At 41.8% G+C, this 17,567-nt stretch overlaps 1 protein-coding gene across 1 annotated transcript in view; it reads left to right on the forward strand.

Annotated features, from left to right (window-relative positions):
• Positions 1-17,567, forward strand: part of LOC138681636 (saccharopine dehydrogenase-like oxidoreductase) — a 214,710-nt gene that overhangs the window by 133,324 nt on the left and 63,819 nt on the right. The window contains exon 7 of the mRNA XM_069769311.1: positions 5,764-5,881. Coding sequence (XP_069625412.1) covers positions 5,764-5,881 — 118 coding nt within the window. The remainder of the gene's footprint in view (positions 1-5,763; positions 5,882-17,567) is intronic.

Raw genomic sequence — 17,567 nt, forward strand, 5'->3', positions numbered from 1 at the left:
ATAGACAGATGAGACAAAAATAGAACTTTTTGGCAAGGCACATCAGCTCTATGTTCACAGACGGAAAAATTAAGCATATCAAGAAAAGAACACTGTCTCTACTGTGAAGCACGGAGGAGGCTCTGTTATGTTCTGGGGCTGCTCTGCTGCATCTGGCACAGGGTGTCTAGAATCTGTACAAGGAACAATGAAATCTCAAGACTATCAAGGGATTCTAGAGAGAAATGTGCTGCCGAGTGTCAGAAAGCTTGGTCTCAGTCGCAGGTCATGGATCTTGCAACAGGATAATGACCCAAAACACACAGCTAAAAACACCCAAGAATGGCTAAGAGGAAAACATTGGACTATTCTGAAGTGGCCTTCTATGAGCCCTGACCTAAATCCTATTGAGCATCTTTGGAAACATGCCATCTGGAAAAGGCAACCTTTAAAAAAGAGACAACTGGAGCTGTTTGCTCTTGAGGAGTGGGCCCAAATACCTGTCGAGAGGCGCAAAAGTCTCAATAACAGTTACCGGAATCGTTTGATTGCAGTGATTGCCTCAAAAGGTTGTGAAACAAAATATTTAGTTAAGGGTACCATCATTTCTGCCCAGGCCTATTTCATGAGTTTTATTTTTTTTCTTAAATTCCATGGAAGCATGGTTGAAAAGCAATGTCTGACTTTCATTTGTTCATTTTCATAGATCTTTTATTTATTACTTCTGTCAGATTCAAGTTATTTCTGTGACCATTGTGGATTTTTCTGTCATTAAATGAGGGGTACCAACAACTTTGACCACGTGTGTAACAAGGCAGTACTATGGCCAGGGGAAATAATAAGGCAGGTGTCTCAAACTTGGCTGGGTATATGGGCCGCACACAGAAAAACATTTAATTTTGAGGGCCGCATTATTTGCATGACAAAATTCCTTATCTTGTAGTGATGCCCCAAGCTGGTCCCTATCTTGTAGTAATGCCCCATACTAGTCCCCATCTTGTAGTAATGCCCCATGCTGGTCCCTATCTTGTAGTAATGCCCCATGCTGGTCCCTATTTTGTAGTAATGCCCCATGCTGGTCCCTATCTTGTAGTAATGCCCCATGCTGGTCCCTATCTTGAAGTAATGCCCCGTGCTGGTCCCTATCTTGTAGTAATGCCCCATAATGGTCCCTATCTTGTAGTAATGCCCCATACTGGTCCCTATCTTGTAGTAATGCCCCATACTAGTCCCTATCTTGTAGTAATGCCCCATACTGGTCCCTATCTTGTAGTAATGCTCCATGCTGGTCCCCATCTTGCAGTATCTTGCCCCATCCAGGTTCCCCCATATATTGCAGACATGTGCCCCATCCAGGTTCCCCCATATATTGCAGACATGTGCCCCATCCAGGTTCCCCCATATATTGCAGACATGTTCCCCATCCTGGTCCCCCCCATTTATTGCAGACATGTCCCCCATCCAGGTCCCCACATATACTAGACAGGTACCCCATCCAGGTTCCCCCTTATATTGCACACATGTCCCCCATCCATGTTCCCCCATATATTGCAGACATGTGCCCCATCCAGGTCCCCCCATATATTGCAGATATGTGCCCCATCCAGGTCCCCCCATATATTGCAGACATGTCCCCCATCCTGGCCCTCCCCATTTATTGCAGACATGTCCCCCATCCAGGTCCCCCCCATATATTAGACAGGTACCCCATCCAGGTCACCCCTTATATTGCAGACATGTCCCCCATCCCGATTCCACCATATATTGCAGACAGGTCACCCATCCAGGCCCCCCCCCCCCCATTTTCACATAGACATAACAGAGAAGAAAAAAAAAAGATTCTTCTCACCTGTCCTTTCTTCTCACGGCACCCTTTCTGCCCGCCGGCACATAAACTCCTTGATGATCGCAGCCCGGTCCAGGAGCCGCTGGCATCCGCGTTGTAGTGCAGTGTATTGCAGCGCAGAGACCGGCTCTCGGCACAGCATTACTAGTGTCAGCCGCTGGCCTATCAGAGGCCAGCAGCTGACATCTGCGTCCCGGCGCAGCGGCGTATGACGTCACTGCCATGCGCAGATGTCAGCTGTAGGCCCCTGATAGGCAGGCGGCTGACACTATTATTGCTGTGCAGAGAGCCAGTCTTTGCGTGGCAATACACTGCACTACAGCGCAGATGTCGGCATCTGCTGGAGTGAGCTTGATCGTTACGGGGTCTATGTGCCGGCGGGCCGCATGAAGCAGCCGGAGGGGTCGCAGGCGGGCCGCGTGTTTGAGACCCCTGGTATAAGGCTTGGGATATCCAGGAAATAATCTCTACATATAATTGACCTCTAAGAAATGGCCCCAAAACTGTCCAAAGCCAAGTACATACAGAAATCGAACGCAAGTTCCACCGTTCACGATAAACATACTCCCTATGTATAGGATTTGGCCTCCTGAGTCTCGGCTTCTTAATTTTCCAATAAATTGGATCTTTTGACTAAATATAAACTGTGACGTATTCTACTGTCCTGTCCGCTTTGAGATCTGATGAATTGGTCTTTTCCCATGAATAATCTCTGTGCTCTTCAAACAACACCCACCTCCCCTCCTCTCAAATGTCACTGATCATAGAAGGGGTTTTGCACAATTGGTATTTTGTCAGTCCAGATATGGTTTTATATACTATACAGGATAAATGGCATGCAAGGTATTTGCTCATCAGATTCATGTAAGAATAACATTACTCAACTGTTGGTCTTTGGCATTTACAAAGTAGGGTGCTATGAGAACCTTTTTAAAAAATTCTGTCTTCATGTTGCTGAAACTCCACTATATTGTTGCACTTTTTAAAGGGACACTGTCACCTGAATTTGGAGGGAACAATCTTCAGCCATGGAGGCGGGGTTTTTGGGTGTTTGATTCACCCTTTCCTTACCCGCTGGCTGCATGCTGGCTGCAATATTGGATTGAAGTTCATTCTCTGTCCTCCGTAGTACATGCCTGCACAAGGCAATCTTGCACAGCGCAGGCGTGTACTATGGAGGACAGAGAATGAACTTCAATCCAATATTGCAGCCAGCATGCAGCCAGCGGGTAAGGAAAGGGTGAATCAAAAACCCCCAAACCCCGCCTCCATGGCTGAAGATTGTTCCCTCCAAATTCAGGTGACAGTGTCCCTTTAAGTGCACCAATACAATTTTATATTGATTTGCGCCATTGCTAACAATATATATCTCTGTTGTCTGTTATTTATGCATGGGCAAATGAATGGATCAATCTGCACTAAATTTTGCAAATGGGTAAATACTTGTGCTTCCAAAGGTTTTACACTTGGTTTCAGTTTTCTAGGACCTACCACTGTCAACATATTCGCCAAAAAACAAAAGCAAAAGCAAATATTAATTAGATATAAAGTTAGGACCAAATCTTCCCCAAATGTGCAATATGGATAAATCTGGCACATCAAAGGTTTTACACCAGGTCAATAACAGTAAGTCCTAGAGAGCTGAAACCTGGTATAAAACTTTCCGTAGCATCAGATTTACCCATTTTGCAATTTTGGGTCAGATTGGTACAGCACTTTGGCCATATATTACATATTGATTTTTGTGTTCTGCTTTTGGGGAAATAGGTTTCAGCACTATAGGACTGTATAATCTTGACAAAAAAATAACAGAATATATAAGCATTCTCGAGATATTCGCAAAAACATGGAACATGAAAGCAAAATGTAATTTACGACCAAACGTCTGGACCAATCTGCCCCAAATGTGCCACATGGGTAAATCAGGAACATTGGAAGATTTTACATCGGGTATCTGTTCTTTTGTGATACAACTTTATCAACATAGTCACCAAAAAACGGAATACAAAAGTAAATCTGAAGTTAAATATCATAGTGCCACCACTGGAGATGTGAAATTTCTGTTCATAACAGCTCAGATATGTTGGTTTAATATTGGTAGAAAAAAGGAAATAATTTTGCTCACCCTTATGATGGTATTCTCACAGCCCATGAGAATTTTGATCCGATCACGGAAACGTCTCTGCTTGACGCCAGGTACTTGTGCATGAAAATGAAGGTATCCAGCTCAGGAAATACAATCAAAAGTCTTTAATTGGACAAGTTAAAAAATAAGCTGCTTGACAAACCGGGATGTCTTAAGTAACTGGACGCGTTTCGAACACATATAGTGTTCTTAGTCCTCAGTTTCACCTATATTGGTAGCAAAAGAAGTATTTAACCACACATAATCAATAAACAACTAAAGGGACTATTGTCATCACCGAGTGACTGTTCAAACAAAGTCATCTTTGATAGTTCTGGCATCAAACAACCAGAGAAGAGAGTAAATAGATGGAAACCAAGCAGGTGGGAAGGTGTATTTAAAGTGAACCTGTCAGCAGTTTTGGCCGATATAAGATAGGGCCACCGCCTTTCAGAGTTCATCTACAACATTCTATAATGGTTGGGGGGGCGGTCCGGTCCAATGGGTGTTGCAGGTCCGGGTCCTCCCATCTTCTTGCGATGCCGCCCTGCTGCTTGCTTTATGTCTGCCTGGCATCGCGCTCCTGCGCGGGCATACTTACCTGCCCTGTTGAGGGCAGAAGAAAGTACTGCATTGCGCGGGCGCTGGGCATCTGACCTTTCCCAGCGCCTGCGCATTGCAGTACTTTACTCTGGCCTCAACAGGGCAGATAAGTATGCTGCGCTAGAAGCGTTGAAGCAACAGGAGGTCGGAATCGCAAGAAGATGGGAGGCACCAGACCCGGACCTGCGACACCAATCGGTTATGCCAGTATCAAGTCACTAATCTCGCCCGTCGATTCCTGTATCACAAGACCGTGAGTGGCCGAAAGGTTAACATGACAACCCGGGACTGCAGGAGATCCCTGTGGTTACCATTGCCTGAATGCGGCCGGTAGTTGGTGGTCATTTTTGCACAGGCGATCTGATGATCTCAGCTTTTAGTCTCCCACAGAGACTATTTAAGCATGTGTAAAATTAAAAAAAAAAGTATGTATGTTCAAAATGCCCCCCATTCACATGATCCAAATAAAACAATTAAAAAAATACACATTTGGTATCACCGTGTTCAGAAATGCGCAATCTATCAATGTAGAAAAATAATTAATCCTATCGGTAAACGTCTTAACGAGAAAATCAAGACTCCAGAATTCCTTTTATTTTGGCTGCCACAACATTGCAATGGTATGCAATAACAGGCGATCAAAAGACCATAGCTACTCCAAAATGGTATTGATAAAAACACCAGCTCAGCGTGCAAAAAATAAGCCCTGACCTAGCCCCATATCCCAAAAGATGGAGATGCTGCAGGTCTCATCAAATGGCGACATTTATTTTTGGCAAAGTTTAGATTTTTTTCACAACTTAACCTAAACATGTTTGATACCTGCGAACTCGTAATGGCCTCGAGTATCATAGCGGCAGGTCAGTTTTAGCATTTGGTGAAACTTGGTAAGAAAAAAACAAACACAAAAAAACAATTGTGGAATTTCTCTTTTTTTGCATTTTCACTGCACTTTGATTTTTTTTTAACCCTTTTTCCGGTACATGATATGGTAAAACCAGTGCTGTGGGTCAAAAGTACAACTTATCCCACAAAAAAGCAAGCTCTCACACGGCCAAAATAAAAAAGTTAAGACTCTGGAAGACAAGGAGCAAAAAACTGAAACTGAAAAACCCACGGCCGTGAAGGGGTCAAACCAAGTAGACTCGTGCAATGCTAGGTAATTCTACTGTTGTTCTGTGTAGATGCTAGTTTGCACTTTGTTTTGCAGGGGTGCAGTATTTTACAGTAATGAGGTGCAGCAGTATTCCATTCCTTTTCTTGAATCTGATGCTTCTGTCGTCAAGAGGACCCAACGTTATCTCTATGAGAATCTGCAGGAGACTCCAGTGAGTAAAGTCTGTCAGTTATTTCTGTATTCACACTGTCTATACGTTAATGTTGGAAAAATGTTTCGGTTAGCGAGGAGAGTGCAACACCAGTCTCATTTTCAACCTCTTAAGATTAGGGTTATATAACATGATGGGTAACTTGTGAAACAATATACCGTATATACTCGAGTATAAGCCGACCCGAGTATAAGCCGACCCCCCTAATTTTGCCACAAAAAACTGGGAAAACTTATTGACTCGAGTATAAGCCTAGGGTGGAAAATGCAGCAGCTACCGGTTAATGTCAAAAATAAAAATAGATACCAATGAAAGTAAAATTAATTGAGACATCAGTAGGTTAAGTGTTTTTGAATATCCATATTGAATCAGGAGCCCCATATAATGCTCCATACAGTTCATGATGGGCCCATAAGATGCTCTATATAAAAATGTGCCACATATAATGCTCCATACAGTTCATGATGGGCCCATAAGATGCTCTATATAAAAATGTGCCACATATAAGGCTCCATACAGTTCATTATTGCCCCATAGATGCTCCATATAAAGCTGTGCCCCATATACAATGCTCTGCACCATTCATTATTGCCCCATAGCTGTGCCATATAGTGCTCTGCACCGTTCATTATTGCCCCATAGCTCTGCCATATAGAGCTCTGCACCGTTCATTCTTGCCCCATAGTTGTGCCATATAGTGCTCTGCACCATTCATTATTGCCCCATAGCTGTACCATATAGTGCTCTGCACCGTTCATTATTGCCCCATAGCTGTGCCATATAGTGCTCTGCACCGTTCATTTTTGTCCCATAGCTGTGCCATATAGTGCTCTGCACCGTTCATTTTTGTCCCATAGCTCTGCCATATAGTGCTCTGCACCGTTCATTTTTGTCCCATAGCTGTGCCATATAGTGCTCTGCACCGTTCATTTTTGTCCCATAGCTGTGCCATATAGTGCTCTGCACCGTTCATTATTGCCCCATAGCTGTGCCAAATAGTGCTCTGCACCGTTCATTATTGCCCCACTGATGTACCATAGAAAGCTGTGCCATTGCTGCTGCTGCAATAAAAAAAAAATGCCATACTCACCTCTCTTGCTTGCAGCTCCCAGCGTCCGGTCCCGGCGTCTCTCCACACTGACTGATCAGGCAGAGGGCGCCGCGCACACTATATGCGTCATCGCGCCCTCTGACCTGCACAGTCAGAGCGGAGAGACGCCGGGAAGATGGAGCGGCGCCGGGAAGATGGAGCGACGCCCGGCGTGTGGAACGGGGATAGGTAAATATGACATACTTACCTGCTCCCGGCATCCCGCTCCTTCTCCCGGACAGCTGGTCTTTGGTGCCGCAGCTTCTTCCTCTATCAGCGGTCACCGTTACCGCTGATTAGAGAAATGAATATGCGGCTCCACCCCTATGGGAGTGGAGTCCATATTCATTTTTCTAATGAGCGGTCCCACGTGACCACTGAAGAGGGGAAGAGCTGCAGCACCCGAAGACAGTGTAACAGGCAGGGGGAGCGTCAGGATCGTCGGGACTAGGTAAGTATGCCTCAGCGCCCTCTCCCCCTCACCCGCCGACCTTGCCACCCACCGTGACTCGAGTATAAGCCGAGAGGGGCACTTTCAGCCCAAAAATTTGGGCTGAAAATCTCGGCTTATACTCGAGTATATGCGGTATTACAGTGATTTATGCCTTTTCATCCCTAAAGGAAAACATTCAAACTTGCAATAATTCCAACATAGCCTACATCGTGTATTACTTATTCTCTATAGTGAAATACGAGTGATTGCACGCCCTTCGAGCGTGCGCTGTGATTACGAACTACACAATGGGGTTTAACAGCGCAGCAGACTGATCTCGCAATGGGGTGTACCCATGCACCAGACTGGCATATGTGCAGACTAATGGCAAACATAAATACCTGGTGTACCTCTCCTGCCACTCCTACCTTGTGTATGAAAAAGCTCTGTGGTTAATACTGTTCAGGTAGAGCTATCCAATAGCGCTATCCATGAAGAAAGTGAAAGGGTAGAGCTATCTCATAGGCCTATTCCTAAAGGAAATGAACGGGTAGAGCTATCCGATAGTGCTAATCCTCAATGTTCCTGAGCGTAAGCTATTTCACATGGTTGAGCGCACTTGGGATCTGACCCCAAGGCCCTGCCCATGTCCAATGTTTGGTCCATAGACCGCGGCTAGGAGTTACTCCCGCTTTTGTGAACAACATTTTTTGGCTTTTACAATTGTTAAAGAGCTTAACAGAAGACTTCTTTGTACACACAGTTGGCAGTAAACCATTTGTCAACATTAGGATAAGTTTACCTTGCTTCTGTTCCTCAAATATTTTCACCCTCATTTGTTGGCTTTTCCTTCCCCTGGAGAAAGCCACATATAACAGCCCATGTGAAAACACTGGGAGAGGCAAATAAATTCCTACAATATCCAAGGATTGTCCCTGAGATTTATTGATGGTCATTGCAAAAGCCAATATGGCAGGAAACTGATGCGGTCGCATCTGGACTGGCAAGTTTTTATCTTTGGAAATCAGGTCAATTCTTGGAATAAAAACTGACCCTTTGCTTTTCCATTTAAAGCAATGGCATGAATAACGTTTGCTTTTAAGCTTTTCACATAAAGCCTTGTGCCATTACAAAGGCCACGCTTTCTGTTAAGATTACGCAGGAGCATAATTACAGCTCCTGGTTTCAGCTTTAGTTCATGAGGAGGCATCCCAGTGGGATTCAGAGAGTTAAGAATCTTTACAGGGTAATCTGTGAGAATCACACCCTCCTCTTCCGCAATTGTGTCAAAGAGCGATATGTTGAGTGTTCACCTTGAACTTGACTAAGAATTTTGTCATTCAAGGCGTGAACATCATCATTCAATGGTGTAAGAATTGCTTTATTGGCAATTCTACCGTTGCATCGGTAATCTCAATTGAGTCACCAAAAATAGCTGTAATTAAATCACCCTCTTCAATAAAAGAATTCGGAATTTCAATTGTGTCTTCTGGTAGACCATATACATTTGACACCTCTCCCTTGCCAAGTTTTAGTAACCATGAGTTGTACTCAACTTCGTCCTGAGACGTTCTCATATTCTGTTGTAACTGGAACCGTGAAAACTGATTCCAGGATTTTGAGTATTTAATGGTGGACTGTACAATTTGAGCTCTTTTTCCTCCTTCCACTATTGGTAGGGTTTGACAAAAGTCACCACCGTTTATGAAAACTTTGCCACCAAATGTTTTTTTTCACATGTTTTGGAACAAATTATCCAAAGCATTGATATTAAAATAGGGAGTCATTGTTACTTCATCCCAAATAAGGACAGATGACTTCCTAAGCTCTTTTGCTTGAAGTGAGGTTAGCTTAATTTTTGTCACTGTGGTCTCATTTGTTGTAATTCCAAGGCCAAACTTGGAATGGTAGGTGCTACCGTTTTGTAATAATGAATATCCAAAATGTGTTGGTCAATAATTTGGGGCATTCCATCAAACATGTAAAATTCCCAAATCCAATACTGCCAAAATTACAGTACAAAGCAAAAGTTTGGGCACACCTTCTCATTTAAAAATTTTTCTGTATTTTCATGACTATGAAAATTGTAAATTCACACTGAAGGCATCAAAACTATGAATTAACACATGTGGAATTATATACTTAACAAAAAAGTGTGAAACAACTGAAAATATGTCTTATTCTCTAGGTTCTTCCAAGTTACAACCTTTTGCTTTGATGACTGCTTTGCACACTCTTGGCGTTCTCTTGATGAGCTTCAAGAGGTAGTCACCGGAAATGGTTTTCACTTCACAGGTGTGCCCTGTCAGGTTTAATAAGTGGACTTTTTTGCCTTATAAATAGGGTTGGGACCATCAGTTGTGTTGAGCAGAAGTCTGATGGATACATAGCTAATAGTCCTACTGAATACACTGTTAAAATTTATATTATGGCAAGAAAAAAGCAGCTAAGTAAAGAAAAATGAGTGGCTATCATTACTTTAAGAAATGAAGGTCAGTCAGTCTGCAAAATTGGGAAAACTTTGAAAGTGTCCCCAAGTGCAGTTGCAAAAACCATCAAGCGCTACAAAGAAACTGGCTCACATGAGGACCGCCCAAGGAAAGGAAGACCAAGAGTCACCTCTGCTTTTGAGGATAAGTTTATCCGAGTCACCAGCCTCAGAAATCGCAGGTTAACAGCAGCTCAGATTAGAGACCAGGTCAATGCCACACAGAGTTCTAGCAGCAGACACGTCTCTACAACAACTATTAAGAGGAGACTTTGTGCAGCAGGCCTTCATGGTAAAATAGCTGCTAGGAAACCACTGCTAAGGACAGGCAACAAGCAGAAGAGACTTGTTTGGGCTAAAGAACACAAGGAATGGACACTACATGCCTTGTTCCCACCGTGAAGCATGGAGGAGGAGGTGTGATGGTGCTTTGCTGGTGACACTGTTGGGGATTTATTCAAAATTGAAGGCATACTGAACCAGCATGGCTACCACAGCATCTTGCAGTGGCATGCTATTCCATCCGGTTTGCGTTTAGTTGGACCATCATTTATTTTTCAACAGGACAATGACCCCAGATATAATTAGATTTGCCCTCTCTTGCAGCAGGAAGGGAATGTTTTGTCCTGCGCCATTTCGTCTTTGAAATTTTTAGATTGGCAGAACTGACATCGAAATGTCAGTTAGCCAGCATAGTGCTCTTCAATACGTGTCTCATCAATTTGATTAAAAAGTCCTCTAGCGGCAAATGTAACTTGCCGTCATCGAGTGGCTCTTACATTTTGCACACGTATTCTATCTTGTTCTCTTTTTTGTGAAATATGTGTATCACTTTGTGCGTTGCGTGTTGCTCATTGTCGTGCAGCATTAAATGCTCTACGTGATTCAGTTGCTTCATTCGTTTCTCTTGCTCTGGCCACCCTTTGTCGGGCTGCATCAGCAGTTCTTCGACAATTTCGTTCGTCTTTTGTTTTGTTAAGATGCAGGTTACGCATCCATATGCGATTAGCTTCTCTAAGTGCAGCAGCGTGCTCAATTTGATCCATCTTTGTAATGTTGCCTCAGTGTTGCCTCACTGGCTCCGGCTCCGGAGCCCTCGTATCTTTTTTTTTTTGGTATCTCTTCATAGATGACTGAATTGTATTTTGATTAGGAGGTGCCCATTTTAGGCATATTTCATTCACATTTTGACAATCTACCAATGTCATAAGATTTACATCTGAGAATAAAGCAGGACTTCATAACTTTTCTAGATATCCTTATTGAAAAAGAACAAATGGGACACTTGGGGACCCGTACCTTTTTAAGAAGTCTGCGTCTACTAACAATCTACTCTGATGGGATAGCCATTCTTGCTACCTTAAGAAGGGCACCTGGAAGTGGCAGTATTACTGGGTGAGGAGAGACTGCTCCTCTAATTTGGTTTATCATGAACAAGGACGAGATTTGATGAATAGATTTTTGGAGAGCTGTTATCCATTACCAGTGCTCTTGGAGGCCTACCAGAGTGCAAAGAAATGTGACAGTCTGTTTCTGCGAAGACCCTGAGATACAGAGGGTGAAACAAAGTAGTCTATTCAGGCGATGAAAACTTATGATCAGATCACAAGGAACTAGAAATCTATTGGCTAGACATTGGAACTTGCTTAAGGCGGACCCAAACTTAAGGGATGTTATACCCCCTTCCCCAGCAATAACTTTTAGGAAGGGTAGGTCAGTCAAAGAACAGTTGCTGCATAGTCTTCACACAAATGAGAAAGTTACAGGCACTTGGTTGGAGAACAAAGCCATGGGGACATGTAGATGTGGAGAATGTAAGAACCCCCAATACTTTCAGGAGTGAGACAACTGGATACCATTGTCGTCCTTTCGCTAACTGTAATACCGAGGGTGTTTGTTTATTTAATGAAAATTGAATCTTCAGAGAGAAAGAGGACTTGAACTCTAGTGCCACCGGTTGGAAGTAGCGATCCTACAAGTTACAATAAACCCTTTAACAAGTCTTGCAATATAAATCAGTGCAAAGTATGAGAACTGATTTGGTTAGGTAAGAGGCTCTGAACTGGGGTTTAAGGGGTACCATTTCACTTGTCCATTGGAGTGCTTCGATAACAGATCAAGGATCATATTGGGGACATGAACATATTACCCCGATTGTTAAGGAGATACATGGAGGAAGGCTAGACACATTCTACATTTGTGTTATTGAGGTGCTAGCTCCCCAGTTAGTGGTGGTAACTGAGACCAGAAAATCTTACAGAAAGAAACTAAATGGATATACATAATGAACACAACTAAACCACATGGGCTGAATGAGCAACTTCGCATTAACAGAGAAAAGAAAAAAAAAAGTTGAATTCCAGCTCCTTAAAACATGACGTTTATTGTATCCAAATAAAAAATCCAAATGTCCATGGTGTGCAACCTCCCACCGGTAAGTGCCTGGGATGACAGAGATAAACGGCTACGCGTTTCGATCGGAGTGATCTTTATCAAAGCCATACCTGGATCAGGCAGCTTCTCCTACTTATAAGGAGGCTCACCCAACCAGATCATTCATTTGAGTCACATGGCAATTTGACAGGTCCTTTCATCTAAAATCATTGTTCTATATGTAACAACATAACAAAAATAAAGGATTAAAATCACATTCAGCAATAATGTAACATAACTTCATGTCTTTTATTCAATCCTGTTGGGACACAGGTGTTCAATTGGAAAATCCAATATGCTTCTCGTGTGAGAAGCCGGCGTCTAATGTCACCACCCCGACTAGGGGTATTAACCCGTTCTATGCCCTGAACCTGAAGAGTGACAGTGCTGCGTGCATGGTGCCTAACAAAATGTTTGGATGCTGCTGATATATTCCTGTCATTATTCTGAGTGTTACCTATGTCATATAAGTGTTCCCTAATGCGTGTTTTCAATTTTCTGGATGTACAGCCCACATACGACAGGTTACACTCTATACATTTGATTTTGTATACCACATTGCAAGAATTACAATTGATGTACTGCTTTATATCAAATTTGATAGTTTCATCCGCATTATAAAATGTCTTTTCAATACTGGCGAATTTACATGTGCTACAATTTCGTGTGCCACACCTGAAAAATCCTGGATAATTTAACCAGGTTCTGATGGATTTATTTTTGGAGCAGAACAAGCTAGGGGCTATTTTATTACCAATGGTCGGGGCTCTTCTCGACACCACATTAATGCCAGAATTTAGTATGTTATACAGCTGCGGATCTTCATATAAAATAGGTAAATATCTGTTGACAATATCTCTAATTCTAGCGAACTGCGGGCTATATTGAAAGCATATGTATGGCTTTTGTTCCATTTGTAAATTTCTATGCTTTTGTGCTGTAACTAGTTCTTTACGATCTTTTCCTGCTACTATTTTTTTGGCCCGATTAATTGTCCATTGAGGGTATTGTCGATGTGTTAATTTATTTGCTATTTGCTCGATTTCACCCTTGAGATCTTTTTCTGAACTGCAATTCCTTTTAATCCTGGTGAACTCACCCACCGGAATTGATTTAATTGTATGCCTGCTATGGCTGCTTTTGGCATGCAGTATTGTGTTACCCCTCACTGGCTTGTGATGTGTTCTGGTGACGATATTTGAATCTATTTGCCCCGTGAGCTCCAGATCTAGAAATGATATACTTTTGCTATCTGCCCTATGCGTGAATCTAATATTGTACTCATTCTGATTCAGGTACTCCATGAAGCGCGGTATGGCAGACACATCACCCTCCCATATCATGAGCGTATCATCAATGTATCTGCCATACCACGCCACATATTCCAAATACGGATTGTTCACGGAAAAAACGCACTCCATCTCCCAGACGTACATTACCAAATTAGCAAGGGAGGGAGAGTATTTCGCACCCATGGCCACTCCAGCTTGCTGCATATAAAATTGATTATCAAATGCAAAAAAATTACTAGTGAGCAAAAAATGTATTACCATCAGCAGATATTCAATCAAATCCTCAGAATACTGACTGAATTTGACAAGGTGATATTGGATCGCTCTGATTGCTAGATCGTGCGGGATGCATGTATATAAAGATATAACGTCGCAGCAGAGCCAGGAATAATTTTTTTGCCATATCTTACCATCAAAAATACGTAATACCTCCTTAGAGTCTTTTATATATCCAGGGGAACGTTTTACAAGTGGCTGGAGGAGAGAGTCTACCCATTGACAGAGTCTTTCATTGCAGGACCCGATTCCAGATACTATGGGTCGCATTGGGGGAATCCCCTCTTTTTTATGTATTTTAGGGACCCCATATATTATAGGAGTGACTGGACATTCAACTATTAGATATTCCATTTGTGTTTTAGTTAATACCCCCAGATCGAATCCCTCCTTGATAATGACATCTCTCTTTTTGATAATTTCTTGTGAGGGATTATTTGTTAGTTTTTTATACGTGATTTGATCAGATAATAGTTCCAGCATTTTTTTCTGATAGTCCACTGTGTCCAATACCACTACCACCCCTCCCTTATCTGACATTTTAATTGTAAGATCTGGCATATTTTGTAGCTCTCTTATAGCGTTACGTTTTTTTATAGATATATTCTTAGGGTTGTATTTATTATTAGTTTTTATTTCCTTGTTTAATTGTCTGAGTTCCCTTTCTATGTTTTCTTGAAATTTGTCCATACACTCAGATCTGGCCTGGATTGGATAATAGTAGGGATTTTTTGTAGTAAAATTCTTGGAAACATGCACCCGGTCACTATCCAGCAATGTATCTGAGCTGAGATCTTGTAGCGCAATTAGTGCTACTTGTTCTTTAAAGTCCATCTGTGAGTACTCATTATCCACCATAGGTGGTGCTACAGATCCTTCCTGACTTAATTCCTCTTCAGTATTTTGCTCCTGATAAAAATGTTTTCTGATGGTCAGGTTGCGGATAAATTTATTAGTGTCCATAATTGTTGCAAATAGGTCAAAATCCTGGTCAGGAACAAAATTTAATCCCAAGGATAAAACTTGGACCTGTTCTGATGATAAACTTCTGGATGACAGGTTAAGTACATTCGTATATTCATTTATCTTTTGTGCAGTTTCTTGTTGCGTGTAGTCATTCCCCCGTCGTTTGTGTTTTCTCCCCCCCCGCCTGCTGCGTTTTTTGGCTGGCGGTAGTTATTTCTTGGGGTGTATACTCTGTTTTCATTCAGGGAAATGTCTGACGCACTGGCCTGATTGTCTGATGAGTCAGGGTCTGACCAAGTAAAATATACATGCGATTTTTCTTTGCTCTTAGCGTTTTTTCGTTTATGGCGAGATTGACTATACTTCAGTATCGATCTCGGGGTTTTATTTATATTAGTCCAGTTACCCCAATCATACACTTTATTAGTCGCATAATCGTCAGAGTCTCTAGTAAATTTTCTTTTTTTCCGATCCATGATTTGTTCCTCCAAACCCATTATTTTTTCTTTGGTTTGTATCATAAGTGCATCAAACTGTGCACCTGTTTTATAATCATTCAAAAGAAGATTTACTTCATCTATTTCCTGCTGTATATTTTTCAATTTGTCCTCCTCGTGTTTAATAATAAGATTCATCAAATCCTTCGAACGTTTGCTTAGAATAGAATTCCACTCCTCCAAGAATTCTGCTGAGTATACGGTTGTGGGTATTTTTCTAATTCGCAGACCTCTTGAGATCATGTTCTTAGCCACATAATTATTCAATGTGGTTTGATCCCACCACACTTTTGTTTCCTGCATCATAAGTGTTTCCAATTTACTCATATTTTCATTCAGAGTGGATATACCCACATCTTCATTTTCATGAGTAGAGAACACCTGAGCAGCTTTACGCAATCTGTCTCTTGTTAAGTCCATAGCCATGCTGATATGTGAATAATGATAAAAGAAAAAAGGCTCTGTATCCCTTGGCAACTAAACCGGTAATAGACAGTACATGTGTCCGCAATAACTTTATCAGGGAGTAGTACCAGGAGCACGGCAATCCAGCATTATAAATAGTAACAAAGAGAAAAAGAGTTTGTAGCCAGCTCACCGGTAAATCACCGCAGGTGCACGGAACTCCGCTGCAGGAAGACGATCCAATCATCAGAGAAAAGAAAAAAAAAAGTTGAATTCCAGCTCCTTAAAACATGACGTTTATTGTATCCAAATAAAAAATCCAAATGTCCATGGTGTGCAACCTCCCACCGGTAAGTGCCTGGGATGACAGAGATAAACGGCTACGCGTTTCGATCGGAGTGATCTTTATCAAAGCCATACCTGGATCAGGCAGCTTCTCCTACTTATAAGGAGGCTCACCCAACCAGATCATTCATTTGAGTCACATGGCAATTTGACAGGTCCTTTCATCTAAAATCATTGTTCTATATGTAACAACATAACAAAAATAAAGGATTAAAATCACATTCAGCAATAATGTAACATAACTTCATGTCTTTTATTCAATCCTGTTGGGACACAGGTGTTCAATTGGAAAATCCAATATGCTTCTCGTGTGAGAAGCCGGCGTCTAATGTCACCACCCCGACTAGGGGTATTAACCCGTTCTATGCCCTGAACCTGAAGAGTGACAGTGCTGCGTGCATGGTGCCTAACAAAATGTTTGGATGCTGCTGATATATTCCTGTCATTATTCTGAGTGTTACCTATGTCATATAAGTGTTCCCTAATGCGTGTTTTCAATTTTCTGGATGTACAGCCCACATACGACAGGTTACACTCTATACATTTGATTTTGTATACCACATTGCAAGAATTACAATTGATGTACTGCTTTATATCAAATTTGATAGTTTCATCCGCATTATAAAATGTCTTTTCAATACTGGCGAATTTACATGTGCTACAATTTCGTGTGCCACACCTGAAAAATCCTGGATAATTTAACCAGGTTCTGATGGATTTATTTTTGGAGCAGAACAAGCTAGGGGCTATTTTATTACCAATGGTCGGGGCTCTTCTCGACACCACATTAATGCCAGAATTTAGTATGTTATACAGCTGCGGATCTTCATATAAAATAGGTAAATATCTGTTGACAATATCTCTAATTCTAGCGAACTGCGGGCTATATTGAAAGCATATATGGAACAAAAGCCATACATATGCTTTCAATATAGCCCGCAGTTCGCTAGAATTAGAGATATTGTCAACAGATATTTACCTATTTTATATGAAGATCCGCAGCTGTATAACATACTAAATTCTGGCATTAATGTGGTGTCGAGAAGAGCCCCGACCATTGGTAATAAAATAGCCCCTAGCTTGTTCTGCTCCAAAAATAAATCCATCAGAACCTGGTTAAATTATCCAGGATTTTTCAGGTGTGGCACACGAAATTGTAGCACATGTAAATTCGCCAGTATTGAAAAGACATTTTATAATGCGGATGAAACTATCAAATTTGATATAAAGCAGTACATCAATTGTAATTCTTGCAATGTGGTATACAAAATCAAATGTATAGAGTGTAACCTGTCGTATGTGGGCTGTACATCCAGAAAATTGAAAACACGCATTAGGGAACACTTATATGACATAGGTAACACTCAGAATAATGACAGGAATATATCAGCAGCATCCAAACATTTTGTTAGGCACCATGCACGCAGCACTGTCACTCTTCAGGTTCAGGGCATAGAACGG

This window comes from Ranitomeya imitator, chromosome 5, assembly GCF_032444005.1.
Source record: "Ranitomeya imitator isolate aRanImi1 chromosome 5, aRanImi1.pri, whole genome shotgun sequence".
Taxonomy (NCBI): domain Eukaryota; kingdom Metazoa; phylum Chordata; class Amphibia; order Anura; family Dendrobatidae; genus Ranitomeya; species Ranitomeya imitator.